Source organism: Cotesia glomerata, linkage group LG2, assembly GCF_020080835.1.
Source record: "Cotesia glomerata isolate CgM1 linkage group LG2, MPM_Cglom_v2.3, whole genome shotgun sequence".
Classification (NCBI taxonomy): domain Eukaryota; kingdom Metazoa; phylum Arthropoda; class Insecta; order Hymenoptera; family Braconidae; genus Cotesia; species Cotesia glomerata.
In genome coordinates, this window is record NC_058159.1 from 27,533,786 (window position 1) to 27,549,074 (window position 15,289).

The 15,289-nt window shown below is 24.9% G+C and overlaps 1 protein-coding gene across 14 annotated transcripts in view; it reads left to right on the forward strand.

Moving 5' to 3' along the window:
- LOC123258743 (casein kinase I) overlaps positions 1 to 6,355 on the forward strand; it is a 31,685-nt gene extending 25,330 nt beyond the window's left edge. For 2 of the 14 annotated variants that reach the window (XR_006508128.1, XR_006508129.1), the window contains 3 exons: positions 158 to 238; positions 1,190 to 1,364; positions 3,780 to 3,812. Coding sequence is in view for 12 of the 14 variants with exons in the window: in XM_044718937.1 (XP_044574872.1) it covers positions 158 to 238; positions 640 to 711; positions 1,239 to 1,364; positions 1,571 to 1,591; positions 3,780 to 3,886; positions 4,069 to 4,252 (591 nt within the window). In the remaining 2 variants the exon portion in view is untranslated. Of the gene's footprint in view, positions 1 to 157; positions 239 to 639; positions 712 to 1,189; positions 1,365 to 1,570; positions 1,592 to 3,779; positions 3,887 to 4,068; positions 4,676 to 5,649 lie in introns of those variants that run through there. The other 12 variants (XM_044718937.1, XM_044718939.1, XM_044718940.1 and 9 more) reach the window with 12 other exon arrangements.
- The last annotated feature ends 8,934 nt before the right edge of the window (positions 6,356 to 15,289 follow it).

Genomic DNA, 15,289 nt, shown 5'->3' on the forward strand with positions numbered 1-15,289 from the left:
ACCCCTGTCAATAATTGGGGTTTTTACCTTAGTATTAACATGTAAAATACAATCATAAAAAATGATAGGTATATTAATTGGTATTAATTTACAAAACAAGTAATAAAATAAAAATTGACAATAAATAAAACTAATTTATACCTATTTGTAATTACAGTCAACACCAGTTGGATCGATGCAAACAGGACATGAAATAGTTGTGTCGCCCAATCGAGATCGGCATCCTACCACTTACAAGGTAATAAAAATCGCGGGTCATGTTATCTCTAGCATGCGCGTGTATAGCAACACACACTTTTCTGTTATTAAAGTAACCGCATGTCCTATCTAAAGTTTATTGTCAAAGCAATAAAACGCCGTTATTAATTAATTATCGAGTTAATATGACAAGTATATTAATTAAATCGAATAGTCGCATCGAGAAATAGTTATTTAAATAAAATCGGTTTTTAAATTTAAAGTCCAAGAATTTTAGAGATAGTATTATTTTTAAATAAATAAATTGAATAAAATATTTAGAAAAAAACGGCGAGAAAAAATAATAAATAAAAAATTAGTACGTCGTATATAATTTATTTTTTTTTTATTAAATTGAACTACTATTCGATATTTGGATTTACGTGACCCACCGATCTATAGGATTATGATGATTATGAGGAGGAGGTCATTCTGATGATGGATGAGGTGAACGTGGAAATTCACGGGAGATATGTAAGCCTCGTAAAATTTATTCGTCAAGATAAAAAGTAAAATTTATTTGGAATTAATTAATACACCGTAGCCGCTAGATTTATTGTTATTATTTTATTTTATTATTTATTCATTAATACTATAAAATAAAATTGTATTATTATTATTATAATAATAATAATAATTAAAAGTTTAGTCAGTAAAAAAATAAATTAAATTGCAGTAGGCAAGAGGTAGATTTGTTGGCGCTAAAAAATTACAGTCGAACTGACTATAACAATCGCGTTGTCCTAAATACTGTTGCTATAATTATTATTATTATTATTATGATTGTTATTATTATGATATGATTGATCGGTGATAAAAGGAATAGTCGCAAAATGAAATGAGATTCTAAAGAAAAGAAAATTTAAAAAAATAGTAGATTTTTTCTATAAAATGATAAATCAAAGCTACTGATATAAGGATCATCTCGCGTTTTCCTTTTAACTCGATTCAGAGTCAACTAACAAGACACATTTCCAACAATGTCCCGCTTGTTCCTCCAGGACGTGGCAGGTGGAGGGGTGGGAGGAGGGGGCGGTAGAGGGGTGGGAACCACATGGCCTGATACAGTCAAACAAACGGGGGCTGGTGGTACATTGACGCCTGCCGACAGACATGGTTCAGTACAGGTGAGTGAACCCGCATTATCCTACTTCCAATTTTTTATCCTCTTATTCCATTACTCCATTTACATATCCTTAAAAGTAAAGAAAAAAAATAATAAAATATCTTCTCTGCGCGTGTTACCATAATTTTTTTATTTTATTGAGTTTATATTCATCCATACTTATAAGCCGATTCGTTAATCAATGGCTCAATAAATATTTCTTTCTAGTTACGGCATCATCGGATTATGGTCAGTTCATAAGCAATTAATTTAATCCTTTAATCATTTATTATAAATACCTCTTTATTTTATTATTTATCGATTAACGACGCATGGTACTCTGTATCCTTGTCTCTTTGATAACAATTCTCTCCTGGGTATTTTTTTTGCTAATTACCCTAATTAACTATGTAAGTTAGTAACTTTATTTTATCTATCAATATTACAAGACGATTATTGACTAATTTTTAATTATTATTATTGTTAATTTTTAATTATTTGTTGTTGTTTTGATATCCGTAACCTACTAATTAAATGTCGTTTAGAATTATATTGTTATAGTCTGTAAAAAATTTCTGGTTTTTTATTTATATTATTAAGAGAATAAGCAAAATTTTGTGGACATTGTATTTATATCATAAAATGGGTTTTTATGGTTAAATTTGGTATCATTAGAAAGGTCTTGACCTGGAGTTGTGCCTTTTTAAGGTTTCATATCATTCTTACCAATAGTCAATTTATGATGATAAGTATTTGGGCTGCATTTGAAAATGCTCTGTTTCTAGATACATAATTAAGAAATGACCTTGTATCTTGTAAACTATTGACATTTTTTAAGATATAAGCTCCTCCCGATGTTACACTCATCAAGATCTTTCATTTGAGTACCCACATCAATTTTTTATATATTTTATATATTTATTTATATATATTTATTTATATATATATATATATATATATATATATATATATATATATATATATATATATATATATATCAAAATGCATGTGGGTACTCAAATGGAAGCTCTTGATGAGTGTAACATCGGGATGAGCTTATATATTTAAAAATGTCAATATTTAAGAAAGTAGAGTGCAATATAACATAATTAAGAAACGACCTTGTTGTATCTTGTGAAATATTGAGATTTTTAAAGATATAAGCTCATCCCGATATTACACTCATCAAGATCTTTCATTTGAGTACCCACATCAATTTTTTATATATTTTATATATTTATTTATTTATATATATATTTATATATATATATATATATATATATATATATATATATATATATATATATATATATATATATATATATATATATATATATATATATATATATATCAAAATGCATGTGGGTACTCAAATGGAAGCTCTTGATGAGTGTAACATCGGGATGAGCTTATATCTTAAAAAATGTCAATTGTTAAGAAAATAAAGTGCAATTTAACATAAGAAACGACCTTGTATCTTGTGAAGTATTGACATTTTTAAAGATATAAGCTCATCCTGATGTTACACTCATCGAGACCTTTCATTTGAGTACCCACATCGATTTTTCATATATTTATATATATTATATATACGTATATATGTAAAATATATCAAAAATGCATGTGGGTACTCAAATGAAAGCTCTTGATGAGTGTAACATGGGGATGAGCTTATATATTTAAAAACGTCAATATTTAAAAAAGTACAGTGCAATTTAACAAAAGTCATTATTTAATAAAGCAAAATTTTAATTATTTATAATTCACATGATACTGCAGTTACATAGTGACTGTAAGGTTGCTAGTTTTTATTAAAAATTTTTTTTTTTGAACCTTAAATTTTTTACAGTCTGTAGATGTTTAACCCTAGACTGGTCAACAAACGCGACTTAACGACTTTGGTCGAGTGATGAGGGATTTGCCGCAATGCTTCTAGAGCGTACAGTGTTGCCAGTTCATACACGTTTGACAGGCAGAGACTAGAGGTGTTTTCGGCAACGCCGCGGACAAAAAACTACTTACGACTCTGGTCAAGCGATGAGGAAAGCCCCGCAAATTTTTTTAAGAAATTTTTTTTCAGCAATTTAACGTTTTCGAAGATGTTTGAAAAAATTATTAATATATTCTAAAATGTTCAAGGAACAAATTCAAATTTTTTTGAATAATTTTAGTAAATATTGAAGATGTAATAAACAAAATATAATTGAGCGCGGCGTCACGCTCATAGGGTGACCAGTCTAGGGTTAAATATTTCCCCTATTTATAAATTACTGTAAATACTGTGGATTAAATTTATTTAAATTATTTAGTTTTATTAAAATACATAATTTTGTTCACCACAAATTTTTATATCCACTGTTAAACCCTGTTGCTGATGATTGATTTATTAAATTAATATGCCAAAATAATTAATTACAATATTTTATAATTAATTTAGGTGGTATCCTCGACAAACGGAGAACTGGCAAATGACGATCCGACTGCTGGACATTCAAACACACCAATTACTGCACCGCAGGAAGTGGAGATGATCGATGAAACCAAGTTAGTACTAATTACATTGTAATTTTTACGAGCACTGCATGTCAGTTACCTCATATGTAAATTATTACTTATGTCTATTTTTAATTTTTTTTTACTTTAACTATAACATATTTTTTTTTTTTTTACTTTACATACTCTGAAACAATAACTCAAAAAATCAATTACTTTTATAATTTTTCCAGCCCTGTTAATCTTACGAAAGCGAGAAAAAAGTGTCCACGGTGTGGAGTTGATCGTGTTTTATATAAAAGCACTAAAAATATTTCAGACTCACTTAATATTCCCAAACAATCCTCAAGACCTGCCAATGATTTTGTAGCACGATACAAATATCTTCTCAATATTTCCAAGCTTAAAAAACAATAATAATTATGATCAGAGCTCTATATCTTTAATTACTACTCATCAACAGAGACAAACGATTTTTCACCTTGACAATAATCATGTACTTATTTTAATTATAAGACTCGACTTATTTTTTACAAAACTATTTTGTTAAATTTTTGTTGTAAATAATTACTAACCTCGGTAAATTAATTATTATTATAAGGAACTAATCAATTTTAGATATCTGTTTTTTATTTGTTCAAAAATAGTGTATCAAGTGTTTAATGAAAAGAAAAGATCTAAAATAATTGTTAAATAGTGTGGCAACTTGAAGCCGATAGATAAGCCATTGTAATAGATGTGAATCACGCATAAAATTAACCGAGTTTTAGAAAATGTAATAAACATTTAGATAACGTGGTTTTCGTGCTCAATAACTTTTATTAAAAATTTTTTCTTCAACTTCTATCATTCATTATTTAATTAATACAATTATACTTATATTATTTTTCTTCTTTAATTCACTCTTAATTAACTATTAAGTATTAGGGTGGCGCAAAAAAACCAACTATTTTTTTTTTTAAGTTTCGAGTGAAAAAATGTCAGTTTTTGATGTTTTAAGAGTCCTCTCCAAAGAACAACTCAAAAAAAAAATTTTAAGAGGTCGCTCCAAATTTTTTTAAATTTCAAAAATCGAAATTTTTTTTTTCAATTTTTTTTCTCGTTACGTCATCATTTTATAGACAAAAAAAAATAACTTCCTAAAAGTTTCAATTCAAAATTTAAATTTTGAAAGGTCGCTCATAATTTTTTTTAAATTTCAGAGTCAAAAAATGCTAATCCAATTAAATAGTCACTGATAAATTAAAAAAAAAAATTATGAGCGACCTTTTAAAATTTACATTTTGAACTGAAACTTTCAGGAAAACCTTTTTTTTTGTCTATAAAATTATGACACAACGACAAAAAAAATTAAAAAAAAAAAAAATCGATTTTTGACAATTTTTGAAATTTTAAAAAATTTGGAGCGACCTCTTGAAAATTTTATTTTAAGCTGTCCTTGTAGTGAACTCTTAAAACATCACTCGAGACTAAAAAAAAAAAATAGTCGGTTTTTTTGCACCACCCTATTAAGTATATTTTAACAAATATTAAATTTATTATTACAACAATTAAAATTAAAACTATAAAACACAGACTTAACTGTACTTGTACACTCGTCAACTTTATTCCCGGGTCGACAAATTTTTTCATAACATAACAGCAACGGTATGCCCCATTAAACTTAATCTTGAAGCATGTCTCAATACAAACACATCTATCTGTCTATCTGAGTAATGCGATGCAATGTAATATAACAAACATAAGGTGTATGTATGCATGTGTGTATTTATAAAGATTGAAAAATAATGAGAAGCGATTCTAAGTCCTATTAGTGTTTGCTTTATTTCCAGATGCTGCTGCTTTTTTAAACGAAAGAAGAAAAAAAGTGGACGACAGAAATGACTGCCTGTTACTGTTGGGCTCGGGGGAACGGTACAGTGCGCGGATATTAGTGCTGGGGATAATAATGTTCCAAGAGCTACGTTAACTGGAGCTAGTGCTGGAGGTGGCAAACGGTGTGGCAAAGTCGCCGAAGACAACGGAGATCCTGAACGCGAGGCTGTTAAATTATTGAGAGACGTCAGTCGTTCTGCGTCCAGGGACTCCGTGCTACAACATACTACTGTTACGACTACACCCACGCCTACGCCACCGCCATTGTCCAATTAAACAACAACAACAACAATACAATCATCTTCATAGCCACTGATACTTTACCACGCTATACATTTATTTTTATCATCTTCATTATTAATTATTAATTAGTTAATATTATTATTTTTAATATTATTGATACATACGATTAATTATTACAATTAATATTAATATTATTATTATTATAAATTATAACTATGTCATCTTCATCAACCGTCGGTGTCTACAGTGTAATTGACATTATCAAAATTCGTCATGTCTATTGTTGAATTATTTAATTAATGAAATATCGATCAATCTTGAATTATTAATAGTACATTACATAATTCATTCATGTAGTTTATTTAATTCATTAACTACGATTAATATTTTCATAAATATACAAAGAAAGAACAAGATGACACTGGATATCATCCCAGATTATAATGAGTGAAAAAAAATTTCAGATAGTAGCTAGTATAACCCAGATTACACTGAGTATAATCCAGATTATAATGAGTATAATCCAAATTACAATAACCCAGATATCACGCAGTATAATCTGGATTTTTTTAGCTATTATCTAAAATTTTTTCACCACAAATATCACTGAGTATAATCCAGATTACAATTAGTATGATCCAGATATCATTGAGTATAATCCAGATTACAATGAGTATAATCTAAATTACAATGAATATAATACAGATATCACGCAGTAAAATCTGGATTTTTTTTAGCTACTATCTAAAATTTTTTTTAATCACAGATATCACTGAGTATAATCTAGATTACAATGAGTATAATCCAGATATCACGCAGTATAATCTCGATTTTTTTAGCTACTATCTGAAATTTTTTTTCATCACAGATTTCACTGAGTATAATCTGGGATGATATCCAGTGTCATCTTGTTCTTTCCATGTATACTGAAAAAAAAAAAAAATAATTAATGAAGATTTAAAGGAATATGCAATAAAAAAAAAATTTTTTTGCATAGTATATTCTCAGGAGTAAATACAGTAACGAGGGCGGGGGAATTGAGAACTTTGTTCATTAAAATATGAAATTGATATGTGTTCGACGTTAATAAAGTTTTGCAGCTTTATAGAGGAGCAATCAGCAGCATTTTAGTATAAAAAAATTTTAACAAACTGATAATTTTGTAATTTAGATATTTTAAAATAAACAAATAAAATGCACTATCTAAAAAAAAAAAAAAAAAAAAAATATGTACCATCTAATATTATAATCACAGATAAGAGTCAGACAAATCTGTGGCAGACATTTTAAATGTACTTAGTCATCTAGATAATTAAATTGAAAATTTTTAATTTCTACATATCTGCAAAGTCTGTTATAGGTATGTCTAAAAATAATTATCGCAGTAACCAAAAAGTAAAAATGAAAAAAAAAATTAATGATTAAATAAGTAAAATTAATAATAATAATAATAAATGATAAGACAAAAAAAATGAATTGAATAGCTCTATGAATTGTCTTTTTTGCTGTTGCATCCTCCTATTTACAAAATGATGATATCGTTTCATTAAAATTAAATTCATTAATATACACAGCTTGAAAAATAACAACAATAATGTGTGATGATGTGTTGTATTGTGTATTGTGTGTATTTAAATCTCGGTGAAAGTGAAAATGAGCGAATGAGTTATTGAGTCACTAGCGATTGCGTGCTGTACAGTTTTGTTGAGTGTTTTACGCGGAAAAAAAAAAAGTAAATAAATGAAAAAAATACAAATGTCATACTATCTGTGAGATGTGTTGTATGATTAGCGATTACTGGTTACAATATATTAAACAGATACATATTATTTCTACGACTACTATAATTATTATTGTAAATTATTATTATTAAAAATTCTTCCGTAAAATCGTCCATTGTATGATCTCTGATAGGGTAAATCATATAAATGTCTTTTTATTTTTATTTATTACTGCACTATTATATAAAATTAGGACGTACATAAATGGAAAGTTAAAAAAAAAGTTGCAGTAAAAATTACGTGGAGCCGTTTAATTATTTTAGTGGCTATTTTTGACGTATTGACATTACATTCGATTGAATATTTTAATAAATTTTGTTTTTATTTTTGCCGTCTATAAAAATGAACTATATTAAAAACTTTTCTAGTTGTATTTTTAAAATAAATAATAACATTTTTTCACGTATTTTTAAACCACGACTGACTTCTGGTTAAGTTAGGTTGTGAAATAATCATTCAAGTGTTTTATTATTTTTAATTACACAACAAAAAAACCTACTTATTGTTTTTATTTTTAATTAACTGTTGTGAATAACATTAATTGTAAAGTTATTTATTGTATTAACGGATGATTGAGTTTTTTAACAAAATCAACAAAGTTACGATCCACGTAAATGCCTTGTTATTGAAACATTAATTTTAAAAGTAAAAATTAATGTTAAAAGTAAAATCGGGATAATCGATAAGTAATTATTAATGCAAATAAATTTTATCAGTGATAAAGTTATTAATTAAATTTAATTACACTTGAGCTTATTTCGGCAATCGCCAAAAGAACCAGAAAAAATTTATAATGATTTTTTTACCTAATGACCATTTTTCACCAGCGTTAAATATTTATTAAATGTTGAAACACTTGATATAAGTATAGAAAAAAAAAAAATCCGACAAAATAATGAATTAATAGTGAAACTTTTTTAAGATATAATACGTAATAAGGATCAGGTGAAAAGACCATCAATAAATTTTAACACAATGATTTTTTATACGAAGTTTCGTCGGTTTTATTCCGACATCCTCAGGTGTCTAGTTTGGCAGACAAAATAATACAATCAGTTAAAAAAAATTATAAATAAACTAATATAAGTCAATACTATTACTGATCCGTAAACATCAGCAACTAATAACAAATAAATTAAATAAAATTACAAACAATAAAAAATTACCTCGAATATTTGTATGACTATGTGAATATTTTTGGTATGACTATGTTTTATTTATTTATTTATTTATTTGTAAAGAAACGCCCTCGGCAATTTACAACAATATGATTAAATTTTTATGTGTAGAATGTTTAGTACTAATGATGTTATACAATACATAGCATTTGTAAAGAGAAGATAAATTTAAGAAATTTAAGAAATTAGAAAAAAAAAATATTTTTTTTAATTTAGAAGAAAAAAAATTATAAAAAAACTAGCAAACCCGACAGACGTTATCCTGTACACACGTCTTAAATTTAGAAATTTTAGGAATGAGCTTGTATAGTTAAAAACATCATTAGTTAAAAAAATGCAATGGGCATTCCTCAATAATTAACATTTTCGTAAATATAAGCCCATTCTGATTTTATACTTATCGAGACCTTTCATTTGAGTACCCACATGAATTTTTTTATATATCTTATATATATATTATATATAATATTTATGAAATATATAAAATATATGAAAAATGCATGTGGGTACTCAAATGAAAGGTCTCGATAAGTATAACATCGGGATGAGCTTATATCTTTAAAAACGTCAATAATTAAGAAATTACATTGTATCTTGTCAACTAATGATATTTTTTAAGATATAAGCTCATCTCGACATTACACTCATCGAGACCTTTCATTTGAGTACCCACATCAATTTTTTATATATTTTATATATTTATATACATTATATATATGTATATGTGAAAAATATATCAAAAATGCATGTGGGTACTCAAATGAAAGCTCTTGATGAATGTAACATCGGAATGAGCTTATATCGTTAAAAAAATCATTAGTTAACAAAATACATTATAATTCGTTAATTATTAACATTTTCGTAAATATAAGTCCATTATGATTTTATACTCATCGAGACCTTTCATTTAAGTACCCACATCAATTTTTTCATATATCTTATATATATGATATTTATAAAATATATGAAAAGTGCATGTGGGTACTCAAGCTCAACAACAATTTATAAATAAATAATCTATTAAATAAACATTTTCCCGTGGACTGAATTGTGAATCTAAACCATTCTGGAATCCACCGGAAGACACACAAAAAATTTCATTCAAATCGGTCCAGCCGTTTAGAAGGAATTCAGTGACAAACACACGCACAGAAAAAATATATATATATAAAGATTTGAAATAAAAGTAAAACATAACATGTTCCGATAGTTTATAATCACTTTGACAAAATATTCGAGGTAACTTTTTATTGCTTGTAATTTTATTTAATTTATTTGTTATTGTTATTAGTTGCTGATGTTTACGGATTAGTAATAGTATTGACTTATATTAGTTTATTTATGATTTTTTTTAAATGACTGTATTATTTTGTCTGTTAAACTAGATACCTGAGGATGTCGGAATAAAACCGACGAAACGTCGTATAATAAATAATTGTATTAAAATTTATTGATGGTATTTTCACCTGATCTTTATTACGTATAATGAATTAATAAATAATAAAAATAAAAAATGAAATATTGTCCAAGTCAATTTTGTAATTTAATTAAAAGGCGATGATAATTGTTCAAACACTGTTAAATACCACGATTAAAAAAACTGTAAATTGTGATGTTAGAACAAATCAACTAAAATTGGTGGTGAATGTACGTATATTTGTTTGTGTGTTATGTTACTTTGTAAATAAATAAGATAAACAATCCATTTGGAGCAGTAAAACAACAATAAAATAATGACTAAGTAAATGAATTAATATTAATAAAAAAAAAAAAAAAAAAAAATTAATTTAAGTTTGTCGGAGATTGTGTAACTTTGGATAAAAATAGTTACTGTAATGCAATTGACTATTGAATTATCATTATCATTATCATAACTATTAATACTACTATTAATTTACAATTTAATAAATGGGAGGTCAAATTTTAGTGCGACGTACGATTCCCTCGCCTTGCTAAATTATTTTTATTGTTATAATATCAACAATAATAATTATAATTTATAAAAATTATTGTATATTTTAATTGATAAGATTAATAACTAAATTACAGAGACATCGTCGGAATAATTCGAGCCAATCTCTTAATATTATTTTTATTATTATTATAATTAATATTAATATTATTACGTCGACTGCTTTTTTTGGTATCGCCAGCGAAAGGACACACGAGGAATGCGAATATAATGTTTATAAATATATATATAAAAATACAGCCATAAGTTCCTTTTATATAATTATTTTTTATTATTAAAATTAAAGTGTTAGTTAACTGTGAAATAATAATGCGGTAAGAAACCGTAATAAATATTAAATAAAAAATTAATAATAATAAATAAAATAAATATGTGAGAGGAGAGTAGGTTGTTTGGAGTTTAGAGTTAAATTAAAAGTTAGCCAATGAGTCGTCGAGTTTATTAATGAAAGTAGTGAGAAACATGTGGTTGTACAAGTTGAATATTCCATTATTATTATTGTCATAACAATTATTATTAATATTATTATTATAATTACAAATGAATATGAATAAAAATATTTTGGTTGTCTAATCGCTCGGCTCCATTCAGGTAACGGCGTCACCTGTAATTTTATACTCAAGTATCTTTACTGCCTGCATATACTAGACGTAGATTGTTGAGAAACAAAACTAAAGAAAAAAAATAAAAAAGATCGAGCACTGAAAGTACGCCTCGTCCTCTTCCTGGCCGATCTCAATAAAATCTCATCCCTCTAAATGCACTATAAGGAATTATTTTGATTTGAAAAAAAAATAAAATTATTAAATTAATTAATCAAACAATTGAGAGGGGAAATTCGTATAGAAGGTAGTTTTTATTCTGATTTTTTATTATTTTTTTTAAGGTATGAAAATTAATATTATTTATTGAAACTATCAGGTTATTTTATACATATATTTATATTCTTTCATATTTTATAAAATAAGTTAAAAAGTAGCGGAGATATCAGCTGATACACATCGTAGGTTGTCTTCCGACTTAGCAGTTGGTATGCATTACACGAAAAGAACAAGATGACACTGGATATCATCCCAGATTATACTGAGTGAAAAAAAATTCCAGATAGTAGCTAATACAATGAGTATAATTTAAATATCACGCAGTATAATCTGGATTTTTTTAGCTACTATCTGAAATTTTTTTTCACCACAGATATCACTGAGTACAATCTGGGATGATATCCAGTGTCATCTTGTTCTTTCCATTTATAAAAGCCACAATTTTTATCTGAAATAAATGGCGCAATGATAGAAGGATTTATTAACTATTAATAATTTAATTTATTGATAGACAATTATTTAATTTATTAAATTTTAATGAATAATTTTAAACATTTAATAAATATTTATTTGAGAAGAAAATATATTTATTAATAGTTAATAAGTATTTATTAACAGTTAATAAATATTTTTTTGAGTGAATTTGTTTCGTTTGCAATATCATATGATATGGAGATTGCTTATAAACAAAAATCATTTTTATAAATTATTTGCATTAATTATATTACATTACAATAACGTTTATTGTAACATACCGAATTCTATTACAGGTCATAATTATCTTTTATATTTTTAAATATTAAAAACATTAATTTATTAAGTGAATTTAATTATTATCATGTATTCCAGCTATTGAGTTATAAAAAGTGTCAAAAGAAAATTGCTATTTTTGCTTTTGATTTTAAATAAATATTTGTTAACAGTTAAAAAATATTCATTAACCATTAATAAATATTTATTAACAGTTAAAAAACTGTACTTAATAATTACTTATTACCTGTTAATAAATATTTGTTAACTGTTAACAAATATTTTTAATTATAAACAAATCCTTCTATCAGTGCAATTATAAGCGATATTTTTATTTAAACAATTTTTTTTAAATAAACAATGTATGAAAAAATGGTAAAAAATCACGACTTAATTTGACAGCCCTCTAAAAAATGCAAATTTTTACTTTTTTTTGAATTGAGGTTCATATAGAAGATATCTAAAAAAATTAATTTTTTTGTGCCATTGATTTTAGATAAAAATTGTGGCTTCGCTATTTGTTAAGTTGTCTATAAAATAACCTGATAGTTTCAATAAACAATATTAATTTTTTATACCTTAAAAAAATTAATGAAAATCAGCATGAAAACGGCCTTCTACACGTATTTCCCCCCCCCCTTAATTATTATTTCATAATATACCAGTTAGTTTGAATATCATTCGTTTATGTACATAAAGTATTTTCATTACACACTATTATATTGAGAATAAAATTTATAATGTGGCTAAATGAATAAAAAAAAAGATAAATGATATAAAAAAAAAAAAAATATAAATAGTGGAGAAAGTAATGAGTCGTTTTATCTGTAATTTGTATGTAAAATTATTATGTGAGTCTGGTTGATATACCACTGACGATAATTAACGATGATCTTACGATGATTAATGGTTAAAGGTTGATAATTAATGACTAATAATTGTTTTATTAATTATTAATTATTAATTGGTATTATTTTTAATTAAGAGTGTAAGTTTGTGATTCACTTTAAAATAACATCTTTTTTTCTTTATCCATTTTAAAATGAATAAGAGACATATATCATATATATATTTTAATCAGTTGCGCTTGGAACTTTATATAATATCAACATTGTAAGCTGTGATTCATTTTCATTTTTAATTATTCATTAGTTAATCACTAATTATAATATTATGTTTATTATTATTAATTAATTAATTAAATATTATTGATATAATGCTAAAAAAGAAATGAAACAATGTCATTTAGCAGTCATCAAGTGAGAATATTTGCGAAATTGACGACGAGATCGCGAGAATGCTTCAAATGTAAATATCAACAATGTGTCACGTGCTTATCGAGTAAAAAAAAAATCGTTATGGATTTGCCTTCTATATATTTACTGTTTCGATTGATTTATATCCCTCATATATTTCATTTATTTGTTTTGTAATTATTTATAAAATCATCTAATGATTTACAATCAATACACATCATTTTTTTAATATTTATCTGAACAAAAATCTCTCAACCCTGATAGATCCTTTAAATTACTTTATTATAAAATATTAATTTAAAAACCTGATAGAAAAAATATCTTTGGTAATTATTTATAAGTGGAGTCCACCCTATTTTTGGCCATATCTAGGTAAAAAATTAACATTTTTTAATTTTTTTTTGGTTCTGTTTGTTTTTACGATACATTTATATAAAAATTAATTTAGCAGATATTTAATAATTTTTAGAATTTTTTTAACAAATGAATTATTGCAAAAAACATTACAAAAAAAAATTGACATGAAGAAATTTAAAAAAATTAAAAATGCAATTTTTTTTTAATTTAAATAAATAAATAAATAAATAAATTTAAGATTATTATTTTAATTAAAGATTATTAATCTTTTGCAAGAAATTAGTTTGTTAAAAAAAATTTAAGAAATTGTCAAGTGACTGCTAACTTTAATGTCATCGCATTAATGATAAAAAATGTTGTGAAAAGAAAAAAAAAAAAAAAATTTCGATAGCTTTTTTGTCTTTAAAAGTTGGAAAAAATTTTGGCTCTTATGTTTTTGGATAAAACTTCTATTTTATCTTTTTTTGAAAAGCATATAAAAAAATGAACAATATAAAAAAAAAAATTGAATATCACAATTTTTTTGAAAATTTATAAAATTTACTAAAATTGTAATTATCAACTTTTTTTTTTATTTGTTCATTTTTTTATGTGTTTTTCAAAAAAAAATATATCAATAAAATCAAATAAAAATTTTGTTAAAAAAAATTAAAATTAAAATGGTTGACCCCATTTTGGACCATAATTAAGTGAAAAATTAACATTTTCAAATTTCTTTTATTCTGCTTATTTTTACGACGTATTTATGATAAAAAATGTGAAAGAAAAAAATAAAGATTTTGATATCTTTTTTGCCTTCAAAAGTTGGAAAAAATTTTTGCTTATATTTTTGGATAAAATTTCTATTTTATCTTTTTTTGATACAAATTTTTTTTACAAGTACATAAAAAAATTTTTTTTTTTAAATTGAATATCACAATTTTTTAAAAAATTTATAAATTTTTTTGAAAATTTGTAAAATTTACTAAAATTGTGATCAACATTTTTTTTAAATTCAAAAAAAAATATCAATAAAATCAAATAGAAATTTGGTTCAAAAAAATGAAAATAAAAATGAGAGACCCCACTTGTAAATAATTACCATATTTTTAAAGTTTAAAAATAATTCATTTTAAAAATTTATGATTTTTTTATTTATTTATTTCAAGCCTGAATTATTCTACAAAAAAATATCAGTTTATACCTAATTAATAAAAAAAAAACTTATTTATAAATTTTATA